Source organism: Muntiacus reevesi, chromosome 7, assembly GCF_963930625.1.
Source record: "Muntiacus reevesi chromosome 7, mMunRee1.1, whole genome shotgun sequence".
NCBI classification, from domain to species: Eukaryota; Metazoa; Chordata; class Mammalia; order Artiodactyla; family Cervidae; genus Muntiacus; species Muntiacus reevesi.
In genome coordinates this window covers 15479191-15501459 of record NC_089255.1, presented here as the reverse complement: position 1 = coordinate 15501459, position 22269 = coordinate 15479191, and the positions used below count along the sequence as shown (strand labels likewise).

Below are 22269 nucleotides of genomic sequence, written 5' to 3'. Positions count from 1 at the left end.
ACTTCTCTGGAAAGATACTGTCTCATACCACACTGCTAGTGGAGTGGACTTAGCTGCAGTTAAAATTTTAAATTGAAGATGAGCATTTACCATCAGAGAGAATATAAACTTCAGGACTCTTGTGTTACATAGATTCTATATATCATATTTTAGCATTATGTGTTTGTGATGAAGAGCTCTGTTTTCAAGCAACCTTAAATACCATATCCAGAAATAACTGACTCTAGCAAAGAGAGGTAATTTGGGGTCCCTGTGTGTGTTTTTTTTTTTTTATAATGAAACCAATATATTTTAAAACGATAAATTCCAACTACACAAATTGATGTCATTAAATTAACAAAACTGATGAATGACATCTGCTAACACAAGTCAAATAAAACACCCCATAATACTTATACCCAGATGAAATACAACAATGGCTTTCCAGTTTTATTTTGCATCTCCCAGTTACTCAAAAAGTAAACATGACCCCTTTTCAAATTCCACTTAATATTTTACCTGAAAGAACTTACCGAGTAAAATGCTTAGTTGCAGGATTTCACATTTGCAATCCATCAGGTTACAATTTTAAAGTTACAGTTTCTTCCCCGGTGTAGGCATTCTATAGTGCCTTTTATTTACATTGTCACTTTTTATTTCCTCCTAAATTTTATATGTTCAAGAATATAACTGTATAGGAGTTATGTAAAAATATTTCAAACTTGCAACATACATACATATTGGTTTATCTATCCCTTGAACCCATGTCTCTGAAAAATAAATACAATGTATCCAAAAGAACTACCTTGGAGCACATGAGGAAGAGTGTAGAGGTGTAGAAATAAAAGAATCGAAAAATGCTTGTGTGGAGATGTATTTGTCCTGCTGACAGCAGTCCCTATGATCTGTTAACAGACATAGGCAGCCAACTTAGTACACAATATATGTTCTAGAACTGGCCACAATCCGTTGATAACCAAGTGAGAATTAAGGCTTTAAGATCTCTCACAACAACTGTGATTCAAAAACCCCAAAGCAAGCAAACCCTAAAACCTGGAGAAAGTGCTCCAAATAGAGCCTCTGTGGCAGTCCAAATTGAACCAAATGACTCAGGTGGACAATTAAAAACCGTGCGCCGTTTTCTTTCACTAGGTCAATAAAGCCCATAAATAATGTTTGATCCAGAAAACCAGATTTACTAGCACCTTCCTTTTCCATTTAAAAAATATTCAGAATATTCAGCATCAATTCTTAATACATGGTCTTCACTCATTTATTGACTAAACAAGACTGCCGGTGCCTCTAGATCCCTCTTTCCAAGCTGACCTTACATGACAACAAACTGAAATGTTGTCTAAGTAGACCCTCTAAGTAGAGGGTCTAGACCGCGAGGTAAGTCATTCAAAGGTGGACGCATCTTGCTTATTTACTTATGTATTCAAGGGGCTGCGATGGCCACGGCTGGACGACGAGGAGGGAGGCGAAGGGTCGCGCGGATTGTGAGCCGCAGACCCGGAGTGGGAACCCGCGGAGATGGGGGGCAGCAGCCTCGCTCCGCTAGCTCGGTCCTCTGGACCCAGAAAATGACCAGCCCCTCCCCCAACTGCACCCTTGACCCCTCCCCCCTCTTTCCAGGCCTTTCATCTGCCCGCCCGCCGGGCAGTCCGCGGCCCCCAACCCTCTCGCCGCCTGCCTCCTTCCACGGCCCAGTCGTGCGGCGCGGGTAGACTCGGGGCGAAGCCCACGGCCCGGCGAGGACCCCTACCCCCGGCCCCTCCGGCCGCACCCCTCCCTTTCGTGTAACGCACCTGCGGCCCCGCCCCCGGCCAAAAGCTGAGGCGGCGGCGGGCTGGCGAGGCCGGGCGGCTCGGCCCTCCAGGCACAGTCGCCTTCCCTTCCCCCGCCATTCCGCCCACCCCCCTCGCTCAGCCACCGAGCTGCCGCCGCGCTCCTCAGCCGCCCCGAAATCTAAAGGGGTCCGTCTCCGGCACCACAACCAAATGGCTGAGCCTCCCTGGCCGGCTGCGCAGCCCGCCCATTGGTCCCTTCCCCCCCCGCCTCCACCACCATTCGCTGTTGCCCGGAGATCGGCGGCGGCAATTGGCTAACGCTGCTGCCACTCATTCGGGGCCGCCGATCCCGCCTCCACGGTGATCAGGTTAGTGTGCGCCGCGGGTGCTGGGGGCTCGAGAACCGAGCGGAGCTGGTTGAGCCTTCAAAGTCCTAAAACGCGCGGCCGTGGGTTCGGGGTTTATTGATTGAATTCCGCCGGCGCGGGAGCCTCTGCAGAGAGAGAGCGCGAGAGATGGACATGGACAAACGGATTCATTTAGAGCTGCGGAACAGGACGCCCTCTGATGTGAGCATTTGCCAAAAATATCTCTGTCGGTCCATTCTCCTACTTTGTGTGTGTGCGCGTTAGGGGGAGGCACTTTTTTTTTGAGGGGGGGCGCCCGGGAGATGTGGGTTTGGGGGTCGCACTGCAAATGAATTGCAAGATTGGGGGGTTGCAATGCCATCCAAGCATGTTCCGGCTGCCGCCGCCGCTGCCCTTGGTGTGTGACTACCTGTGCGTGTGCTCCCGCGTGTGCGAATGTGGGTGCGAGAGTGTGCGTGCGAGTGTGCACCCATCGGGGGCCAGCGGGCGCACGCGTTTGGGTCGGAGAGAATGAGGCAAAATAACCCTCTGAGCTCTCTGCTCCCGTGACTCCGTCTGGGGGAAAGATTAACGAGGGAGGAGGAGGAGAGGGGCTGCCTCCTGGATTTAACAACAAAAAAAGGGGGTTTTATATTTTATAAATGAATCCCCCCTTCCTCCCCCCTCCCGCGCCTTCCCCCTCCCTTTCTCTCTCTCTCTCTCGCACACACACAATAAGTTTTGGGCTTCGCGAGTCCGGTTTAGTTTCTGATAAATGTGGGCCGAGGCCCCTGGGGAGAGCGCGTGGGGAGGGGGCTGCAGCGGAGTTGGGAATGGCTCGAGTTTAAAGTGCGTCTTCATTTCTTTGCAGTGATGAGGCGAGAGACGGGGGAGCCATATTTGTAACTTTGTAGTGTTCGTGAACGCGCCCTTTCTCTCCCTCCCTCCCTTTCTCTGCCTCCCTTCCTCTCCTCCACTGTCTCCCTCACTCTTTCCACCCCACCTTCGGGCCAGATGCTGATGTTTCTTCCTTTCCTTCCGAAGGGAGGATAAATGGAAAGAAGCGGGGGGGGGGGGGGGAGGGATTTTCGAACGTGCAAAGGCACAGATAATCCCCGCGCCTCCCCACCTCGCGCGATCGCTACTGCAAGTTACCCAAAGGCTACGTCCCGGTCCCCCTCGCCCCTGCTCCTTCCGGCCTCCCTAAGATGCCAGCCTTTGAGCCCTGACGCCCCCCGGCCCCGACCCCCGGCCCGTTTTTCTCTAGGGTGGGCTCCTTGGCAGCCATTCGGCGCCCGATTAATAAGTGGGCCCGGGAAACTTTGTCAGGACGCGAGCTGCCCAGAGCTGGTGCCCGTGGTGGGTATTGGCTGGGTCCAGATTTATGCGGGCATAGCAGACACGCAGCTCGGGGATGGGAGTTTGCCTTCCCGTCGCCGTTATTGATTGGGCAGCAGCGGGAGTACAGCCGGAGGAAACTTACATGGATGGGAACTGGGAGGCTCGGGCGAAAGCTCACCCCCAAGGAGGGGAAAGGTGAGGGTGGGTTACTCGGACGCCCGTTTTTATTTCTGTCTTCCTCTCGCTTTCAAACACTGTTTTATGTGAGTTGGCGGCTCAGCGGAGGAGACCCCGGGTCTGGGGCGGAGACGCTGGCTGACTCCTCTGGTGGCCCCTCCGGGACCAGCGGAGCGCGGGCGAGTGGACACCCCCACCCCAGCCCCGGTGACCAGGGTTCCACAGACTTCGGAGTTTGGGGAGCTCGGTGCGCTGACCTGTCGCCCCTCCAACCCGTTAAAACCCGAATCCCTGGCGGAGGCAGGCCTTGCTTCCTCTTTTCTCTAGTTCCTCCCTCAAACCTGAGTGAGACTTTTGAAAACAAGATCCTTTTTGTGCCCCCCCCCCCCCCATCATAACGCAGCTGTGGACTGTAGACGTGCAGTGCCTTATGGCGCGCAGGGCGGGGAGGGGGTGGCGGAGGGAGGGGAGGGGTTGCCCGCCGGAGGACGCTGGAGTTTCCGCGAACAATTTGCCGGCGGTTTGCGTTTCTCTGGCCAGTTTCATCCCAGCTGGGACCCCGAGCCAGAGGATTGGGGGGCTGGGTGTGGTGATGGGGGAGGGGGCCCGAGCCGCGGGCTTCCCGCGTACTTTCCGGAAGCCCCCCGTGCGGAGGGGGAAGGGCGCCAAGTAGGGGGCCGGGGTCGCGGCGGGAGGGTGTGGAGGCGCGGTTCGCGCGGCCAACCCTACCCCCGCAGCTGGCCAACTGGGAGCGAGATCGAAAGCGGGTCGAACCGGCTCTTTAAACTTCCCGAGTGTGTGCTGGGGGAGGGGAACGCGCCGCGCCGATCAGGGAGCGATTTCTCACGCTTCGCCCCCTCGCCTCCCGGCCCACACGCCTGCCCCCTGCCTTGAGGCGGGGTGGGGGTGGAGGGGGCACTTTCTGCCCGTTTGGGGAGGAGGGGGAGAAAGCTAGCTAATGAGGGACAAAAGGGGTGGGGGAGGAGGGGCTCGTTTTTTTAACGTTCTTAAAATAAATAGCTCCCGGAGAGCGCCCCCTGCACCCCTCCCCGCCCTGCTCCCCCCGGGACCCCCCATCACACCCACCTTGGGAGCCTCTCCCAACTCTGATCCGGGGGCTGGTGGCCACGCCGCGACGCCGAAATAGGACGAGCAGCCATGTTTCCCGGGTCTCGCGCGGCCCGCCCCGCCCCTCCCCCATGGCGCGGCCGGCGCCGAGCGCGGGGCTCCGAATGCGGGCGCCGGGCTCCATGCGGCGCGGGGCGCGGGCCGGCGGCCGGGCGACGGGGCGGCCGGGCCGCGGGCGCGCGAGCCGGGCCGCGGGCGCGCGGGGCTGGCCCTCGGGCGGGCCTTTTGGCTTCCCGAGCTGGTTTGGAGCTCGAGGTGTTGTATTATTATTGTATTTTTAACGGCCAGGCCCGCCGGAGACCGAACCCGAAGGGCGCCGAGGCGTTATTGGGGGCCAGGGGCGGCCGCCAGGGCCCTGCACGCCTGTGGCAGGACTGCCGGGCGCCGGGCTGCCATTTTGTCACCGTGGCTGTTGTCGCTGTGGGGGGGTGGGGGCGCAGACTTGCGCCATCGCCCCGACGGCCCCGGACGTGGAAGCAGCAAGGGGAACGGGCTGTGGGGACCCCCAGTCGTGCTCTGGGCCCCGATATCGGGGGGGGGGTCCCCTCTCCTTGCCAACGGCCTGAGGTTCTTCTGGAGCGTCGCGGCGGCCGTTGCTCCCGGAGGGCGACGATCCTCCCTGCGAGTGCTCCCCCCACCCCCCAGCGCGCTCCCTGCCTCCCCCGCCCCCCTTCTCTCCGGTATTTCGTCCTTCCTCCGGCAGGCGTTTTAGAGGTAGTTCAGTGTGACCCTAAAGACGAACGGGTCGACCCGGTGTTTGCTTTTTCGGCGGAACTGATAGGAGGGTACGGGGAGAAATTAAATACGAGGTTTCTTTGGAGGGTTGGGGTGGAGGGGCGGGCGGCGATGCGGACGCGACTCTAGCGGCCCTGACTGGAGCCAAGGACAGCAGCCGCTTACCCGGGAGGGACGAGTTGATGCGTTGGGGAAACGCCCTCGGGGCTGGGCTCTCCGGGAAGGTAGGTCGCGCTCCGTGTTTCAGGTGGGTGTTGCAGCGCCCTGCTGGCTGCTAGGGGAGGCCCTCTCGCTCTTCCTCGGCTTCTCCCCCTTTTATTTTTGCCCGCGGGAGGGCGGCTACAGTAGTAAATGTAATCCTAAACCTAGAAGAGTAGGGAATGAGGCTTGGTTTTTAAAAAGTCAATGTTATCTTTTTCCAACTGCCTTTCTTTGGCTGTTGACTGCGGAGCCAGGCAAGTCATCCGCGTCGCCAACGTCTCTCTGGGACTTTTTAAAGCTGATACCCATGCTAGTTAAGCACCTCACTGGTTAAACCCTGGTACACGTCTGCATGGAGACTAGCTTTCATGGCAGTGGCCGGCCAAGGCTGCCCAGGAAGCCAGGTTTTTAACTTTGACCTTTGGAATACATCGCATGATGTTTTCCAGACTGACTTACTGCCTAATTGGGTTCAAGTAGCCTGATATTAACTCCAGTTTGTGCAAGCCTACCAGGGATCCGGGGGCAGAAAATTGAGCGTGAGTTCTGTATGGTCATGGTCAGTTATGTTTTGTTACTGGGTTGTTGCTGCTGATGGCAGTTTTGAGCCTAAGGGCTTCACGGGAGTGGTGGGTAGTAGAACCACACAGGCCTGAGTTTAAATTCCTCCTGCCACAGAAGAAAAGTTTACCTACCCCTGTGATCTCAGGCAGGTTAACTTAACCTCTTTGATCCTTGGTTTTCTCACCTGTAAAACGGGAATAATCCTATTTAATAAGTCAGTGACAAAACTGGCCTGATCTGGCCCTCAGGTGCTCAGTATGTGATAGTTTTATTTCTCAGATATTGGGGTACAGTGAGGTACAACTTTGTGCTTCTATAGAATTTACAGAACAATAATAATAACTAATGCTTGTATAGCACCCATCTATGCCTGGCACAGTTCTGAGTGGATTACACAAATCAATTAATTTAGTCCCCACAGCAGCATTGTGAGACAGGTACTATTGTTAAAATATCCTTATATAAACACAGGAAATCGAGGCATAAAGATGTTACCACAGCCAAACTTCAAACTCCATCTCTAATCTCTACTGCCTCCCCAGAAGCACCCTTACTTGTAAGGTACAGTGAGGAAAAGCTTTTTCTTCCCTGGTTTTGAAATGGTGCTACCCTATGTGAAAGTTTGAAGACTGGACAGCTTCCTAGTTGAAGATACTGAGGTGGGTGGGCAGAATCGGAGGCTCTCTGGATTTTATGGGGGTTGGGTTGGGGAGGGGAGAGGAGGAGTCAAGCATCTACTTCCCTAGATTGGGTTAGCACATCACATCTGGTTAAGCTGAAAGAAATCTGGGCTTTTAGGTGTTGGGGGACACATTGTGAGTAATGAGAGGATAAGCAGGAGCCAGTCATGCGGTGGTGTGTGGGGGATTGTGCATGTAATGCTTCCCCACATTTATTAGTCTCCTTCTGCAGACACAAAGCTAAACAGAATTGGCACGTCCTTGGTTTCCAAGACCTAGTTTACCAATAACACTTCTTGGATCATCTCACTTAATCACTTGGCTCCTTAAGGGTAAGCCAGGGAGGGTGACATCCTCTCCTGTGAGGGTGAATCATTCAGATTGAAAGAAAGTCAAACAGCTGGTACATAGCAGAATTGGGTTCTCCTCCTACTGTAAAACCAGAGATCCTTTAGTTAGAAGGAAGACCTTTGAATTTTGTTTAATTGATTGGGTCTCAAATGTGACCCATCCCCAGAATCATCTGGGGAGCATGTAGAATGCAGATTCCTGGCCCCATCCCTAGACTCTGATTTAAGCACGTGCGTGCGTGCATGCTCAGTCCTGTATGACTCTGGGAGCCTGTGGACTGTGACCTGCCAGGCTCCTCTGTCCATGGGATTTTCCAGGCAAGAATACTGGAGTGGGTTGCCATGCCCTCCTCAAGGGGATCTTCCCAACCCAGGGATTGAACCTGGGTCTCCTGCCTTGATTTAGTACAGGCGTTGCCAAGTTTGGGGTGAGCTGCCTGTTTTTGTATTGTGAGCTAAGAATACTTTGTACATGTAAACACTGCAATCAGTTTGATAATGTGGAACACTTTGAATCCCAATTAAGTGAAATGTTATCCCCATTTCCCCCTTGCAAAGAATTCCACTTGTCTCCTTGGACCTTTATTACCAAAAGAATTGTACTCATATTATATATTGAATTTTATCAATAAAAGAATTGTGGACTTTGCTTTCTTTCATTATAAAAAAGTGCCTATGTAGTATATCAGTTTTGCCTTTAGGTGAAGTTTACTATCTGGCCCCATACAGAAAAGATTTGGTAATCCCTGGTTTAACAGATTGTTGGTAAGGACCTTTTGATCTGGGTGTTTCAAAATTTTTTTTAATTCTTAAGTTTTTTAATTTTATGTGGGTGGTGCTTTAGGGGTCTTTACAAGTCCTTTTACATGTGCCATTAATGTCTAGTAGAAATCTGCCTTGATCCATAAACATGCAAAAGAAGAGAAATCCTACTTGTTGCTGGTGTAAAATTGGGCATCCCTTCTATCCATAAGTTGTTCAGTGTAACCAACCAAAATTCTTTATCTTGCCTATTCAGGATATTTCAAAAGGCTTTTGCATGTCTTGTAGTTAAATAGTTACTCTTAAGTTTTAGATGTCTTCTTAGAGGTAGAGGGAAGGAACTTTAATTGCAGTGGTTTGAGTTGAGACCTGGAAGGTACCACAGCTGTGTACTCGGTGGCTGACATCAGACCCTCAGAGCACAGTTTACTGAAAAGCACAGATAATCCTGAAATCTCTAGTTTGGGCCTGCTGCTCTTCCATCATGCATGTTGCCTGGGGATAGACCAGCAGCAAAGTGGTTTTGAGTTCCAGAACCCTTCTTTGTACCTGTAGCCTTTTGTGCCTGAGCTGATGAAGGTATGGCTAGATTGGCCAGACCTCGGGAGGAGGTGATAAATCTTAAGAGCACAGATCCCAGTCCCCATAACTGTGGCCTGTACTTTAAGAACAGCAAATCCAGTTTCCTCTCTGGGCAGCTGCTGCACCACCAGCCTCTCAAGATGACTTGCTCTGGACTTACATAATCCTTCAGCCACCTGATTGAGCTCTGGGGGCTGGTCATCCAGAGTTTTATTTAATATTAATTTTACCACATTGAAGTAAAAAACCTCAGAACTTTTGGGTATCCTTTATGGAGATTGTATAGGATGTTCATCAGATGCGTCCTTTCCACCTGCCTGCCCTCTACTCTAGTGTATCACTTAGGAAAAGGGCAGAGAGCTTGTTGCTGAGTGGTTACAAGCCCTGGTTGAAAGATTTTGACCCAGTTGTTTAGTCTGTATTCTGATTTGGTGAAGAGAAGGCCTATTACTCTTGGTGTCCAGACAGGGTCCTCCCTTCGAGATGTTCACTGCCATGCCCTCCCTGGCAACACACACATTTTGACCTGTCTGCCCTCTATTCTAGCTAGTACTCTAATCTCCTGGAAAGTACCCTTCCCTGGTACCCCATCACACTGCCTTCCTCCCACAAGCCAGTAAAGAAATAGTGACCTGAGTCTGAATCTTATATTACATATATTGAAATAATGACAGATGATAAATACCCAGCAGTGATGTTTTCATTAAAGAAATGGAGTCTGCCAGAGATGGAGAATTGTGAAGGCATCTGTTATTCCAAACTTCTCATGTAATAAAATGGGTTGAAGGTAGATGAGCAAAGTGGCCCTGGGCCCCTTCCCAGACTGGAAGCAGCTTGCATAGAACCAGTTGTCCTGAATACATTTGTTACGGTGAAGCCTGGGAAGTCAGATAAGATGTATCTGTTCACCAGCAGTGGGCCCCATCCAGCGTCTATTGGCCACACCCTGCAACCTTTGTGTTTTCGCGCAAATTTATTTTGTTTTGACTCAGCAGATGCCCTGGTGCACCCATCTGTTGCTTTCTTTACCAAAACTTCTCTCCGGCAGCAGATCTAAGAGATCAGTTTACTTACCCCACTATGACTTTAATGTGGATTAAAGTCTGGGCTGTCTTTCCCAGAGAAATTTGCCTTTGGAGATTCCGGTTTGGTGAGGAAATTACCAGAGAACTATTAGAGTCTTGGGTGCTGTTCTCAGCTTTGGTATTAACTAACTTGAACAAGTTGTTTGTCCTCTCTGGGCCTCTGTTTTCTCCACTCTAAAATGGGAATTTTGAGTGAGATCAGTGACTTTCAAGCTTTTCATTCCTATAGTAAATGTTTTACAGTTTATGTGTACATACACAGGCTATCTGAAAAGCTGACAGTATACTCCTTTATGGATAAAACACTTCTCTATTCATTAAAAAAAAAAAAAGTGCTGACTTTAACCCGTAAATTGATTTCATTACTTGTTAATGTTTGAAAGACGGTTAAAGATGAATATTAAGTTTCCTTCACACAAATATTTTGTGGTTTGATTTTGGGGGAAGGTGATGGGAATGCCGTTTGCAGTTTTGTAAAATCTCTCCACCAAGAGTCTGTAGTGATTCCTCCTGCTTTTAAGTCAGCTCATCTTGGGTCCCATGTTCTCAAGCTGCTCTCCTTAACTCGTTCCCAACCCTCACCTTCTCCCAGCATTATGGAGTCACTATCCTATATTGACTCAGTGGTAAAGAACCCACCTGCCAACGCAGGAGACATGGGTTCGATCCCTGGGTCAGGAAGATCCCCTGGAGAAGGAAGTGGCTGCCCGCTCCAGAATTCTTGCCTGGGAAATTCCATGGACAGAGGAGCCTGGCTGGCTACAGTCCATGGGGTCACAAAAAGTCGGAAACAACTGAGCGACTAGACAACAGTCCTAAGTTCCCACCTGGATGGATACCTCCCAAGTGTCCTGAATGTGCCAGTGACCCTCCGCCAAGCATGCTCCTCCACCCCATTCTCTCTGCTCACCTGCTGCTGCCCTCCACCACTCCAGTGTGTGGCACTGGGTGCCTGGGGGCTTGAAGATTTCCAGGGTGGGGGGTGCACTTGGCCCCTGTTCTCCCCAAGACTGCCTGGGTGTGTACTCTGTAGCCCCCACTTCCAGCCCTTGGGCAAGCCCTCCACTTCACAGTACCTTCCCTGCTCGTCTCTGTAAAATGATGATGTAATAGCACCTACCACCCAGTCTGGCACACAGTAAGCATACAATAAATGTTAGATGTCATTGTTGTTATGGTCTGTTCTGCTGGAACACCACAGTTGGCGTTCACTTACGAAAAAAAAAAAGCTTACATTATCAACAGACATATCAAAGAGTAACATTTGTTTCAATGGGGAAAAGAGGTTAGACGCTAGAGATTCAAACTTGCCAGAAGTTGTTTTTCCCCACAAGCAGTTCAACAGTGAATGTGTTGTTTCGCTGTGTACTTATAGCATCTACATGTCAAGGAACAGCCCCAGCACTGAATTCCAAGTAGTTTCAACTTGCCCTTTTCCTGGACACGCCTGGTCATTATCGCCAGCAACTGTTTCAGACTGTCCTCCTCAAACTGCCCACCGACCCTCCACTCTCTCTGTGCCTCCCAGCCAGCAGAAAAGTATGTCTACTTTCCTCTCACAGAGAAAGTGGAAACCTCCAGGTTTCCCAAGAGATTTCTAGACCAAACCTGTGCCCATCTCAGCTGTCCTTTGGGTCTCACCTGGGCCTGCCCTTCACTTACCTCTTTCTTCCTCCTGGGTGCCTAGCTACTCCTTTGGATCCTTCTCAAGCTTGGGATGTTTCTCCCGTCTTAGCAAACATCCCTTGATCTTTTGTCTCACTCTTGCTACTCTCTTCCCTTTGACATTCAAAATTCCTGAATTGTCTCTACTTTCTCTCACACCTCAGCCTCCTCAGTCTGGTTGGCTTTCTAAACAGCTCCCCCAATCCCAGAAGCCTTCACTGTCGTCTTTTCTATGATTCCTCAGCGGCAGTATCCCCACCCTTGACGTTCATGAGGTATGTTCCCCGTTACCTCTCCGTTTCTCCAATACCCCTCCTATGGCTTTTTCCACTCCTCAGTTTCTGGGGTCCTTTCACTCTCCTCTGCAGACGTGAAGTATTGGACCCAGTCAAGCCCAGGCCCTGAGTGCTCTCTTGTTTTGTATTCCCTGTCCTCACAAAAATCTTGTTCTTCCCCACTGACAGCTACAGGTGCTTTGTCCTTCTGGGGTCTGGTGTTTACTGTTAACATCTCTGATCTGACCCCTTGGCTGAGCTCAGGATGCACCTAGTGTCTCCCCCTGAGTGTCCCCACCGCACCCCACATTCAGCATGTCCAGTGGGAACCCATGACCTCTGCAGCCTCCTCCATCCCCCCACATGCACACATGTGATCTTTATATCCATCACAGATCCTGTTGATTCAAAATAGCACTCTCTACTGCTTGCCAGTAGATTGCCCCTGCACACAGCCCTCTTGAAGCCAGGCCTCAAATTTGTCAGGATGATCTTAGCAAAATGCAGCTGTAATCGTGTCACCCTGTACTTAACAGTGCACTGTTCTCTTTAGGATAAAGCCCAAAAGCTTGAGTAAGACCTGTGAGGGTCCTGTGTGGTCTGCCTCCTGCTCTCATCTTTTTCCTCACCCCGCCCCCCACCCCCGCTTGCACTGCACTGGCCCTACTTGCCACAGTTTATGCCCTCAAATCTACTCATGGGGACTGCCCCCATCACTTCCTTAGCAGCTAATCATCTCTCCAACCCTCCTCAGCTGTCGGTCTCGTTCTTTTGTTCTAAAACTCTTACAGAAATTGCCTTCAAAGAGCTTCAGTTTGTAATTAGGCATTCCTGCATGTGAGTGTTCAAAATAGCATCTCTGTCCCCTTGTAGCCGGTAGACTGCATGACTGAAGGGACCCGTTTGGGCTCAGCACTGCACTTGGCACGTGTCGGGCGTTGTAGAAGTGCTGGTTGAGAGACGGAGCCGTGGTCCTTGCACGCTCTTGTCATCTTCATCACCCACGGTCTGGTGCGTCAAGCACGGAGCCGCTGAAACAAAGCATCTGAAACATCACCAGCTTTGGTGTCAGGTTTTCTTGGGTCGCTGTGAGCTCCTGCCTCTGCAGGGCTGATTCACACTTTCTCAGCCCAGCGGTCCTCCCATTTTCCTGGGTTTTATATCCTGTGTCAGTAAAACCTGAACCGGAGTCCCTGCCCTGGTATGTCTGCCTTTTAGTTAGGAATTATTCACATACACTGGACTTCCCCGGTGGCTCAGCGGTGAAGAGTCCGCCTGCAGTGAAGGAGACGCAGGTTCGATCCCTGGGTCTGGAAGATCCCCTGGAGAAGGAAATAGCAACCCAGTTGAGTATTCATCTTTGGAGAACTCCGTGGACAGAGGAGCGTGGTGGGCTACGTTCCATAGGGTTGCAAAGAGTCAGATATCACTGCAGGGCCTGAGCACGCATTCACTACACTACCTATAAATATGTACATTGTAAAATAACGCCAAAAAGTTAAAAAATATTAAAACCCCAAGTACCCCAGTGGAATGTCTGAGGATTGTCCACTTAGGAGACCACTCCTCCAATCAATTGCTTACTTTATTTGTAATTTTGGTTACCAAGGTTCACACCATACAAGAAATGCATGTGTCTGTGTGCTCGGGGATCCATTGTTGCATGAAACTGGGTTCTGCTTGCTCAGACCGTCTGCACAGGCCCATCCAGGCTCCCTTGGGTCTTCCTTGGTTCCGTAAAACTGCCCCCTAGGCTGCTCCTGCAGATGCTTAGAAAAGCCCGCAAGTGTCTGAGGTGAGAGAATTTTTATCAGCCATAGATTTCAGCCGGTCAGTGCAGGGGAAGGAGGCTTTCTCCTACCTACCCGCAGGCTGGAAATGAGTCAGAGAATCTGCAGGCAGCAAGAGCAGGCTTGGAGGACCGAGGGAAGCCTGGAGGAGAGAGGTCTGCCGGTGTTCCTGTGTGTTTCTGGGGAACACTTCAGTAGGGTTGGGTGGGATTGTACAGTCAGAAGTGCCCTGAAGGTCTGCATCGGTGGATCCTAATGCCTCTTGCAGAAGGTGCAAGAATTGCCTGAGAGAGAGAGAGGGCTGGTGGGGAGCGCAACTCTTACAGTAAATTTAAAGGGATTACTTGTAGATTTCTTTCGGGGCGTGCATCCTGGGGAGAGACTCATCCATGTAATGTAAGCAGCTTCCACCTGAGCTACTGTCTGACCCACAGGTGTAAATGGTGGGGCTGTGGAGGGGAGGATGAGGGGAGCCCACTGGCGTGAGCTGTGTCCACAGCATCCAGAATGATGCAGGGGTAGAGTTGGGAGGTGTATGTAACACAGCACATTAGGCAGGAGGAAAGGTGTGTGGTTGGTAAGGCTGATTTCAACCCCAACTGTGTATCAGAACCACCAGGGGAGCATTTTGAGAAATTCCCAGAGTCTACCCCATTACAGAATCAGTCTCTGAGGGTGGTGCCCAGTCTGTGTATTTTTAGAATCCTCTAAAGGGGCTTTGAAATGCGGTTGGGAGCTACCACATTGAGGCAGGGTGTGGAGCTTCACAGCAGGTGGGAAGAGGTAAACTTAAGTGGTTGAAAGAGAGCAAAATGGAGTGCGGAAAACAGGAAAGAGGGTGCAGAATTTAAGCTACTGGAGTGCTGGTAGCCAGTCCTTGGCCTGCTAACCTTCCCCCTGCCCCCGGGTCCCACACTTCGCCACCTACTGTGGCCACACAAATCTCACACGTGCCCACATTCCTGCTCATCACACTTGCAAGTTTTCATTTACTTGTACTCATGAGGCTGCTGCTGAGTGCTAAGTGGAATTTATTGTGCAAGGCTGGACTTGGCCCATCCTTGATCTCCAGGGACCAAGGCCAGTGGGCATTTTGTAAAGAGAGAACCAGAGGGCCATCAGTCAGACGCACTGAGCTGTGCGGGGATTGCTGAGCCTGGTGGCTGGAGGATCGATCGCAGGGCACTTTTTTGAGCCTCAGTTGCCTCATCTGTAAATGGGACTAACACTTTCTTCCCAGGGGCTGTTGTCAGGACCAAAAGAAATAAGGTTTATGCCAGGTGGGCCGCCCCTAAAGGTTCGTAGATTCTAACCAGCCTGGGCTTGATTGAGCTGCTGGAACGGGGCGGGGGGGGGGCAGCCCCCCTTGCTTGGTGTCTGAGCTTGTGTGTGGTGGGAGTACTTGGGAGTGCTGTCCTTGCCCGCCTCAGAAGGAGACCTTACTTGGAGCTGTCAGGCAGTGGGCGAGGGCAGGAGGGGCAAGGGACCTAGCCCCCAGTTTTTTGTTGAGGTGGGGTAGAGTGACATCCCCTGCTCCAGGCTCCCCCTTCCCATCTCAGGGATTGGGGTTAGGGGCTCTCTACGCGGAGTGCTGTGTGTCAGCAGCCCCTCCCGCCTCTCACCTTCCATCCTGGCTACAGACCTCTGGGCCTTCATCTTTCCTTCAAACAGCTCCTGAGAAGTCTCCTCCAGGAAGCCCTCCTTGGCTCACTGGAAGCAGGGGAGGAAGTTGTGTCCATCCCAGGTGATGTCGAGATGTACAAGTCCCCAGGATTTCTAGGTCACGCAGCAGTGTTTGGCTTTCCACTAAGTCTGGGATCACCTCCTCGGGGTGCACATGGTGGCTCTTCTCTCCTTGGATTGGTCAGTGTCTTTTAAGTCCCCCTGTTGGAGGGCAGCACTGAGGGTTTGCAGAGCCCAGCACAGCTCGCCTGCAGCTGGGTGCATTGGGAAGGCGCTGTGATGATGTCATGTGGCCTCCAGCCTCCCGCCTGGCGGCTGGTGGGAGGATCTGTCTGTTCTGGCACAGGGGCCTGTTCCACATGGAGGGCCAGGAACAGGCCATCGCAGTCACCAGGGCATTCCTTGCCCTGCTGCGCGTCTCCCCTTCCCCGTGGGGATTCGGGTGTACCCTGGTGCCCAGGGAGAGTGGGCAGGCGTGGACTTGAGTGGAGTTCCTCCGCTGTCTGGGAGGCCTGATCCTTCAGCCTCTGCAGAGGCTGGCCTGCTGCCATAATGAGTGGTTCTCCTCTGAGCCCCTGTCTAGCTTGCGGCTCTGTTGCAGACATGCTTCTGTGTGTCTTGGAGACGAGTGCTGTACGTTGAGGCGTGGTCTAGGAGCCTGGGGAGTCTTCTCGGGTGGGACCCTCCGGGGTTGCAGTGTTGGGGGGAAAGCAGCTGGTCCGGGAGCAGAAGTGGCACTCTGGCTTCTTAAAACCGAGGGAGTACTTGGTTCAGAGCAGACAGCTGGCCTCTGCAGCACTCGGCCATCTCCTCTCAGTTCCCGTGGCCAGTGTGGTCATTGTCAGGAGTGACCACCCAGGAAAGTTGGATGTGAAAGTGAAAAAGCACCTCTGAGCCAGACCCGTGGCCTTAAACTCCAGTGGGATCTGGATCCTGGTCTAAGGTGTCCACTGTGCTGGAAGCCAGACTTGTATTGGGCACATGACTTGCTAGCCCCTGGAGGCTCGTTGTGGCTCCAGATATCTCTGATGGTGAGCAGTGCTGGCTGACTAGTCCCTGTTAACAAGAGTTGTGAGAGGGAGATCTGCAGATGGAAAACACTGCAGGGTCATTCATTTTCACTTACAGTATTGATGGCATGCCTACCATGTGCTGGGTTCTGTCCTGAGCATTCTGGATGCAGCAGTGAACAGGAGAAGGACATTATCTGGGCTGCCCACGTCAGGCTGCCACTCCACAGAGGGAGACCATCAATAAGCCAGACAAAGGTGTGACTGCTCCTGTGACAGGTCCCACGGAGACAGATAAGGCTGTATTAAAGGAGATAAGTAATCCAGGAAGGCTTCCCTGAGGAGGTGGCATTTGACAGAGACTCGTAACCTACACTAGACTTCTGGCCCCCAGGAGCCGGAACCTTAGAATGTTTCATCTGAAAGTGTCTACGAATCATCTTGCTAGAAGCAAGCTGAGACCTAGTGAGGTTAAGATGCCAATTCACGAGCTAATGACATGATACAAAAGAGTGACAACCTTAGGCCTTTCCCCAAGCCAGCTGACCCTCATACTTTGAAAAATTGGTACTTCCAAATCATGTTTATTAACAGTAGTAGATTGATTTCCTCATTCATGGCTGGGGTTGGGGGGTGGGAAACAGAAACATCTGTAAGCGCCAGTCAGCCTCCCAGGCACGGGCTCACCACCTGGAACTGGTCTTATTCCTGTCTCGGCAGAGATGTGGCCCTGTTTGGGTAGCCACAGGCTCTCCCTGCCTAGCACACCTTCTCTCCGTCCTTCTGAAATAGTTTCTTGAGGGGCCCTATTGCTACGTTTTGGATTCCATCTGGACCTCTCAGGCCCTCCCACTTGATTTGTTGGGCCAGATGCCTTTGGGTGGGAGAAGGAGACACTGCCAAACCTTCTGATGAAGGGTGGTAAGGCAGGACTCACAGGTCCTGGGGCTTATTTTAGAGAGCGAAACCCACAGTTAGGTCACAAATCCAGCTGTGACCCACCTCTCCCAAGGACCATGATGAGCTTTAATTGGCTGAGAGTTTTCATCTGGAAGCTGGCGTCTTGCATGAATATGAAAGGAGCTTCTGGTGAAGTAAGACTTCATTAATCAGCCTGTTAGGAGCCTGGCGTCCCAGTATTAGGGGGGCTGGATAATTTGATGCCTACTGTTCTGCTTTAAGCTTCCAAATTAAAGGCACTAGAATTCATCTTTTTTTGATAAGTATTGAAAGTAATATCTTTTCTATGTGTTTTGTTTGCTTTTAACTGTTAACGGTGTCTGGTACATAGATGCTCATTTATTCTTATTTAATCTGTAAAGAAACACTGCAAAATGAGGTTATTCCCACTTTAGCAGAGGAGGGAAGTGAGGCTCAGAAAGCTAGTGAACTAGCTCAAGGTCACATAGTACTGAGGAGCTGTGCTGGGTGCAAAGCCAGGTCATTGGCATCACAGTAGTGCATGAAACCTTGCATCTTAACTTTGACCTCTTGCCTCCTCTTAGCTGCTGCTAGTATGGAAATACTCTAGACTCCTGACTTCCATTTATTTTTCTGTTATAAAGTCTGCTGCATTTGTTCCCCCAGGAAAGCAAAACAGATGATGCCAGAATTTCTGATTTTTTTTTAAGTGTATTATTGTGAAAGAGAACACATTTCAGAGTAAACAAAACAAATGTGAGTTTCAGTGGTTTTCCTCCTTTAGATTTTTTTCCGTTTAAATGATTATTTTATATCACTGTCAGTGAAATCCTAGGAAAATCAACTTTCCACATGCCTATCCTTGCCTTTCTGTGCCAGGGCCTTAACAAATATGTGTCTGGCCACTCTGAATGTACTTCAAACAGGAGAGCTTGTGCACACAAATGAGGGCCATACCCAGGAGACCTCAAACTATGAAAGAGAGTCTGGAAAGTGGGAGAAAGCCAAACCATTTTCCAAGAAAAGTGAGCTAAGACATAAATAGGGGCCTGAGTGCTGCCTCAGAAACTAATAGTGCCTTCCAGCCTCCTGTAAGGCAAGTGTGGTGAACGGCATGGCAGCGCTGTGTATTTTGCCTAGAACACCTTGCTGTCCTTGCCATCAGCAAGACTCCTCCTGTGACAGGAGTTAGACTTGTCCTTTGTTGAGCACCTGCTCCAAGCCTTGCTTCATGTCAGGTACTTGGCAGATACTATGTTTTGATCCTTTAAATATCCCCTAAGGTGCAGATGTGGCCACCCCATTACCAGATAGCGAGATAAGTCCACAGAGGTCAGCTGGCCTTTGAGGCACAGTACACTTGCTTCTGGGTGCTGTAGTGGTCCCTTCTGCCTTTCCATCCCACACTGGACACTGGGGGCAAAAGGGCAGGATACCTTTACCACTGGAGCCTGGTGCAGCTAGTAGCATTTGGCAGGTTCTAAGTAGTAGTCGTGAGTGACTGGAGGTGAGATAACTTGTCCACACGGGTACCGTGGTGAACCCATTAGATTCTAGAACTCCCAAGTCTCCACGACTGCTGCCCTGCAGATCAAAAGTGGGGTCTTGATTCCATATCGTTTGTTAATAAGCTGGATGAATGCAAAATGACATGTGCCAGCTTATCTATATTGCAACATTACAGCAAAAGATATATAACACAAACTTCATGGAAAAGGGCAAGGCAAAGATCAGTATACAATATGCTAATTTGGGAGAGAAAAATAAGATTCTGAATTTGTACGTATGTAAACAAACTCTGGAAGGATACTTAATAGTTAATTGGACAGGATGGAAGGGAGAATGAACTGTGTATCTTATGTTTTTTGGTTTTGAGACCTTTAGAATGAATGTGTTACTTATTGAAAAAGAAAGAGTGGAAATTACTTCAGCTGTTCTGTGTATCTGGTCTTCTCTCTCCCTGTCTGCATCAAGGCAGTTTGATTAGATCAAGGCTCCATCTGGATGGCATGTTGTATATGTTGTGTATCTCTGGTTTTCATGGGCTTTTCCAAGAGCTGCCGACCCTATCCTAGTCTGCAGTCCCTTCTTCCATTGGTAGCCTGGACCTGGATCAGTTCAGGCTGTTGGAGAAAGCCTGGGGTGACACAGAGGGCCAGGAGCCTTCTGCAGAGGAGTCAGACCTGTTCCTGTCCCCATCCTGGGACTTTATCCTCTGAACACTCTGCCCTGATGTGACTCAGTTGGTTCTTCCCCCAAAGTGAAGGATCTCCGAGAAGAGAGACTGTTCTGAGCATTCTGGCAAAGTGCTACCGTTTAATAGGAAGGAAAAAATGGCAGAATGTTTTCCCAGGTTATTTTTATGCTTTTCAGTTCAGCAAACATTTATTGCTAGCTAAGTGCAAGGCAGTGTGGGGAAATCAGAGCTACATAACACCTCCTCTCAGCTCCCTGGGGTGCCAAGTTCTGGGTATAAAACTTGCTTGTAAAATTCCTCCCTGTGCCCTGCAGGACACCACGGTTTACCTCATCTGGTCCCACAGAGACCTGTGGGGTTTTTAGGGATATTATTCTCCCCATTTTACAGATGAGGAAATTAAGCCACACAGTTCTGAATGGTAAAGCCTGGAATGAAACCACGTCTTCTAACTACTTCTTATGCACCCACACACTCATAAGCAGAACCTTCTGCCATAGGCTATTTCCCAGGGGTGTAGCCAAGGCAGCAGGTATACTGGAGACATTGGGTGAGCACAATCCTGACTAACACTCTGTTTTTCCTCTAAGAAAGAGCAAAAGAAATCTTGGCTTATGGTCAGCTCTTGGGTCTTACTGCCATTGCTGTGGTTCAGACAGTTGTAGTTCTGCCTTCTGTTGCTTGTGAAACCCATCATCCTTCACCAGTTAGGTGTAGAATGTCCATGGGTGTGCACGAGTGCGTGTGACAGTGGCTTTCTTCCCACCACTTTCCTTCTCTTCCACAAATTCTGTTCCCACCACCTGTTGTCCTAGCCGTTCCCCAAAAGGACCAAGCAAGCCCCCTGCTCGGTTTCTTTTCCAAGGCTGTTCCTTCTGCCCTCTTTTCACTTGGCTTCAAGTCCCCAGTGAACGCTCAGCTCGGATAGGCCTTCCCTGGTAGACTTTGTAAACGTCTCCCTCATCACGGTTGTGATTCTTTTTTCCCCCCTTTGGAGCATTTATATATGTTGTATATGGACATATGGGCTTCCCAAGTGGCTCACTGGTAAAGAATTCATCTGCCAATGCAGGAGACATGGGTTCGATCCCTAGTCCAGGAAGATCCCCTGGAGAAGGAAATACCCACTCCAGTATTCTTGCCTGGGAAATCCCATGGACAGAGGAACCTGGAGGGCTGCAGTCCATGGAGTCCCAAAAGAGTCAGACACAACTTAACGACTGAGCAACAACAGTGATAATAGACATATACACATATTGTGTTATTATCTCACTTCTCGCTAGATGGTAAATCCATGTGCTAGGCACCCAGGTTTGGCCACTGCTGTGTGGGCACTGCCTACGACGGGTGCCCAGCATCTGACAGATACTCTGTAAATATTGTTGAATGAGTAAATCGGGCCTAAACATTAAGTAATAGCATTTTAAGAGGTGAAAAGACCCGAGGCTCATCTCTTTGCAGAGCTTCGTTACACAATATTATTAATTCATTTAATAATTGTTCAGTGCTGTTGATGTGTACAGTTCTTTGCAGTCACTGAGCAGCCTCCAACGTGTACGCGTACACACTGGAGGGGACAGGGGACGCACTGATTTTTTTTTTTTTTCTTTTAGAGCAGCCCTTTCTTTTGTGGGACAGCTGTAAAGATTTAAATACCCTCTTGTGTTTTACGCTGGGCTTGAAAACTGCCTGTTTGTAGTTCCTGCACACTGATCTTGGCTCTTGAGCCGCTGGAGAACACAGAATAAATGTATTTGCAGAGGACTCACTCCTTTAAACAGTTGGAGAGTCAACTATCATGAGTCTACCTCAGCTCTGGCCTAAACATCACCGGTTCCTTCCATTGTTCTTCCAGTGTCACAGTTTTCAGAAGGCTCCCCACCCTTGTCGCCTTCCTCAGGTTTGTTTCAGGCGTTGGAACTTAAGGTTTGGTCCCGTCAGAGCAGAATGTTCTGGGACCCTGACCGAGGACCCTCAGTCCACCGCCTTGTTTCTGTCACCACAATCAGGGGCGGCCTTGTCTGTGTTAACCGCCTTGGCAGGGAGCTTCTTTATGAGCTTGTGATGAAGAGTAAAATCTCTAGGCTCTTTTTTTTTTTTTTTAACATTATTCTGTTTATTTATTTTGGGCCACATCAAGTCTTAGTTGGTGCATACGTGCTCTGTTGCAGCGCCCGGACTCTCATCGTGGCATTCAGGCTCAGGAGTGGCAGCATGCAGGCTCACTTGCCTTACAGCAAGTGGGATCTTAGTTCCCCTAGCAGAGGTGAAGCCCAGGTCCGCTGTATGGAAAGGCAGGCTCTTAGCCCCTGAACCACTATGGAAGTCCCTAGATTTTTTTTTTTTTCTTCTTCTTTTTACATCGTCTCTTTGTCCAGCCCCTCCCTAACTCTTTAAGAATCATAAAGGTTTTTAGGTTTTGTTTTGTCTTTGTTTTTGGCATTTCGAGATTAAAGCAGCTATAAATCTGTGAAAAGCAGTGAATTCAACCTGTACTGTATTTTTTTAAAAAAGCAGTCAATACGGGCAAAGTTCTACCACCAAGATTGAGGTGAAGAAGCTGGAACTCTGAAAGTAAAGAAAAACCCACAGAGCCTTTAACTTCTCCCTCTCTGCCCTTCTTGGCTGCCCGTGTCCTCTTCCCAGTGTCTGTCTTTCTCCTCCTCTCCCTCCATGATCCAGCCCTCTTGCCTCCTCCCACCCGCCGCTCAGCTCCCATTCCGTCCTTGCTCTTCCGTGTTCCCCCTTCCAGCTAGTGGCATATGGAACTAACATTATTCCTTAGCCTTTCCTGCACTTCCGTCACCAATACTTTTACCACAAGCGCTTAATTTCCAGACTAAGGCAAGCTGCCATTTCTCTAAGGGAGAAAGAGATTAGATCGCTTCTTATGTGTGACCCTTGGCTAATTTGCTTTGTGGTCTTGGATAGAGAAAGCTTTCGGTCCTCAGCCTCAGGTTTTCTTGCATGATTGGTGCCCATTTCTGCCCAAATCAGCGGTTTCTGA

At 50.4% G+C, this 22269-nt stretch overlaps 1 protein-coding gene across 2 annotated transcripts in view; it reads left to right on the top strand.

The window, feature by feature from the left end:
- The first annotated feature begins 2142 nt into the window (after positions 1-2142).
- ANP32A (acidic nuclear phosphoprotein 32 family member A) overlaps positions 2143-22269 on the top strand; it is a 38074-nt gene continuing 17947 nt past the window's right edge. Inside the window, exon 1 of one of the 2 annotated variants that reach the window (XM_065940199.1) lies at positions 2143-2338. In XM_065940199.1, coding sequence (XP_065796271.1) covers positions 2285-2338 — 54 coding nt within the window. In that variant the 5' untranslated portion in view covers positions 2143-2284. Of the gene's footprint in view, positions 2339-5558; positions 5722-22269 lie in introns of those variants that run through there. The other variant, XM_065940200.1, reaches the window with a different exon arrangement.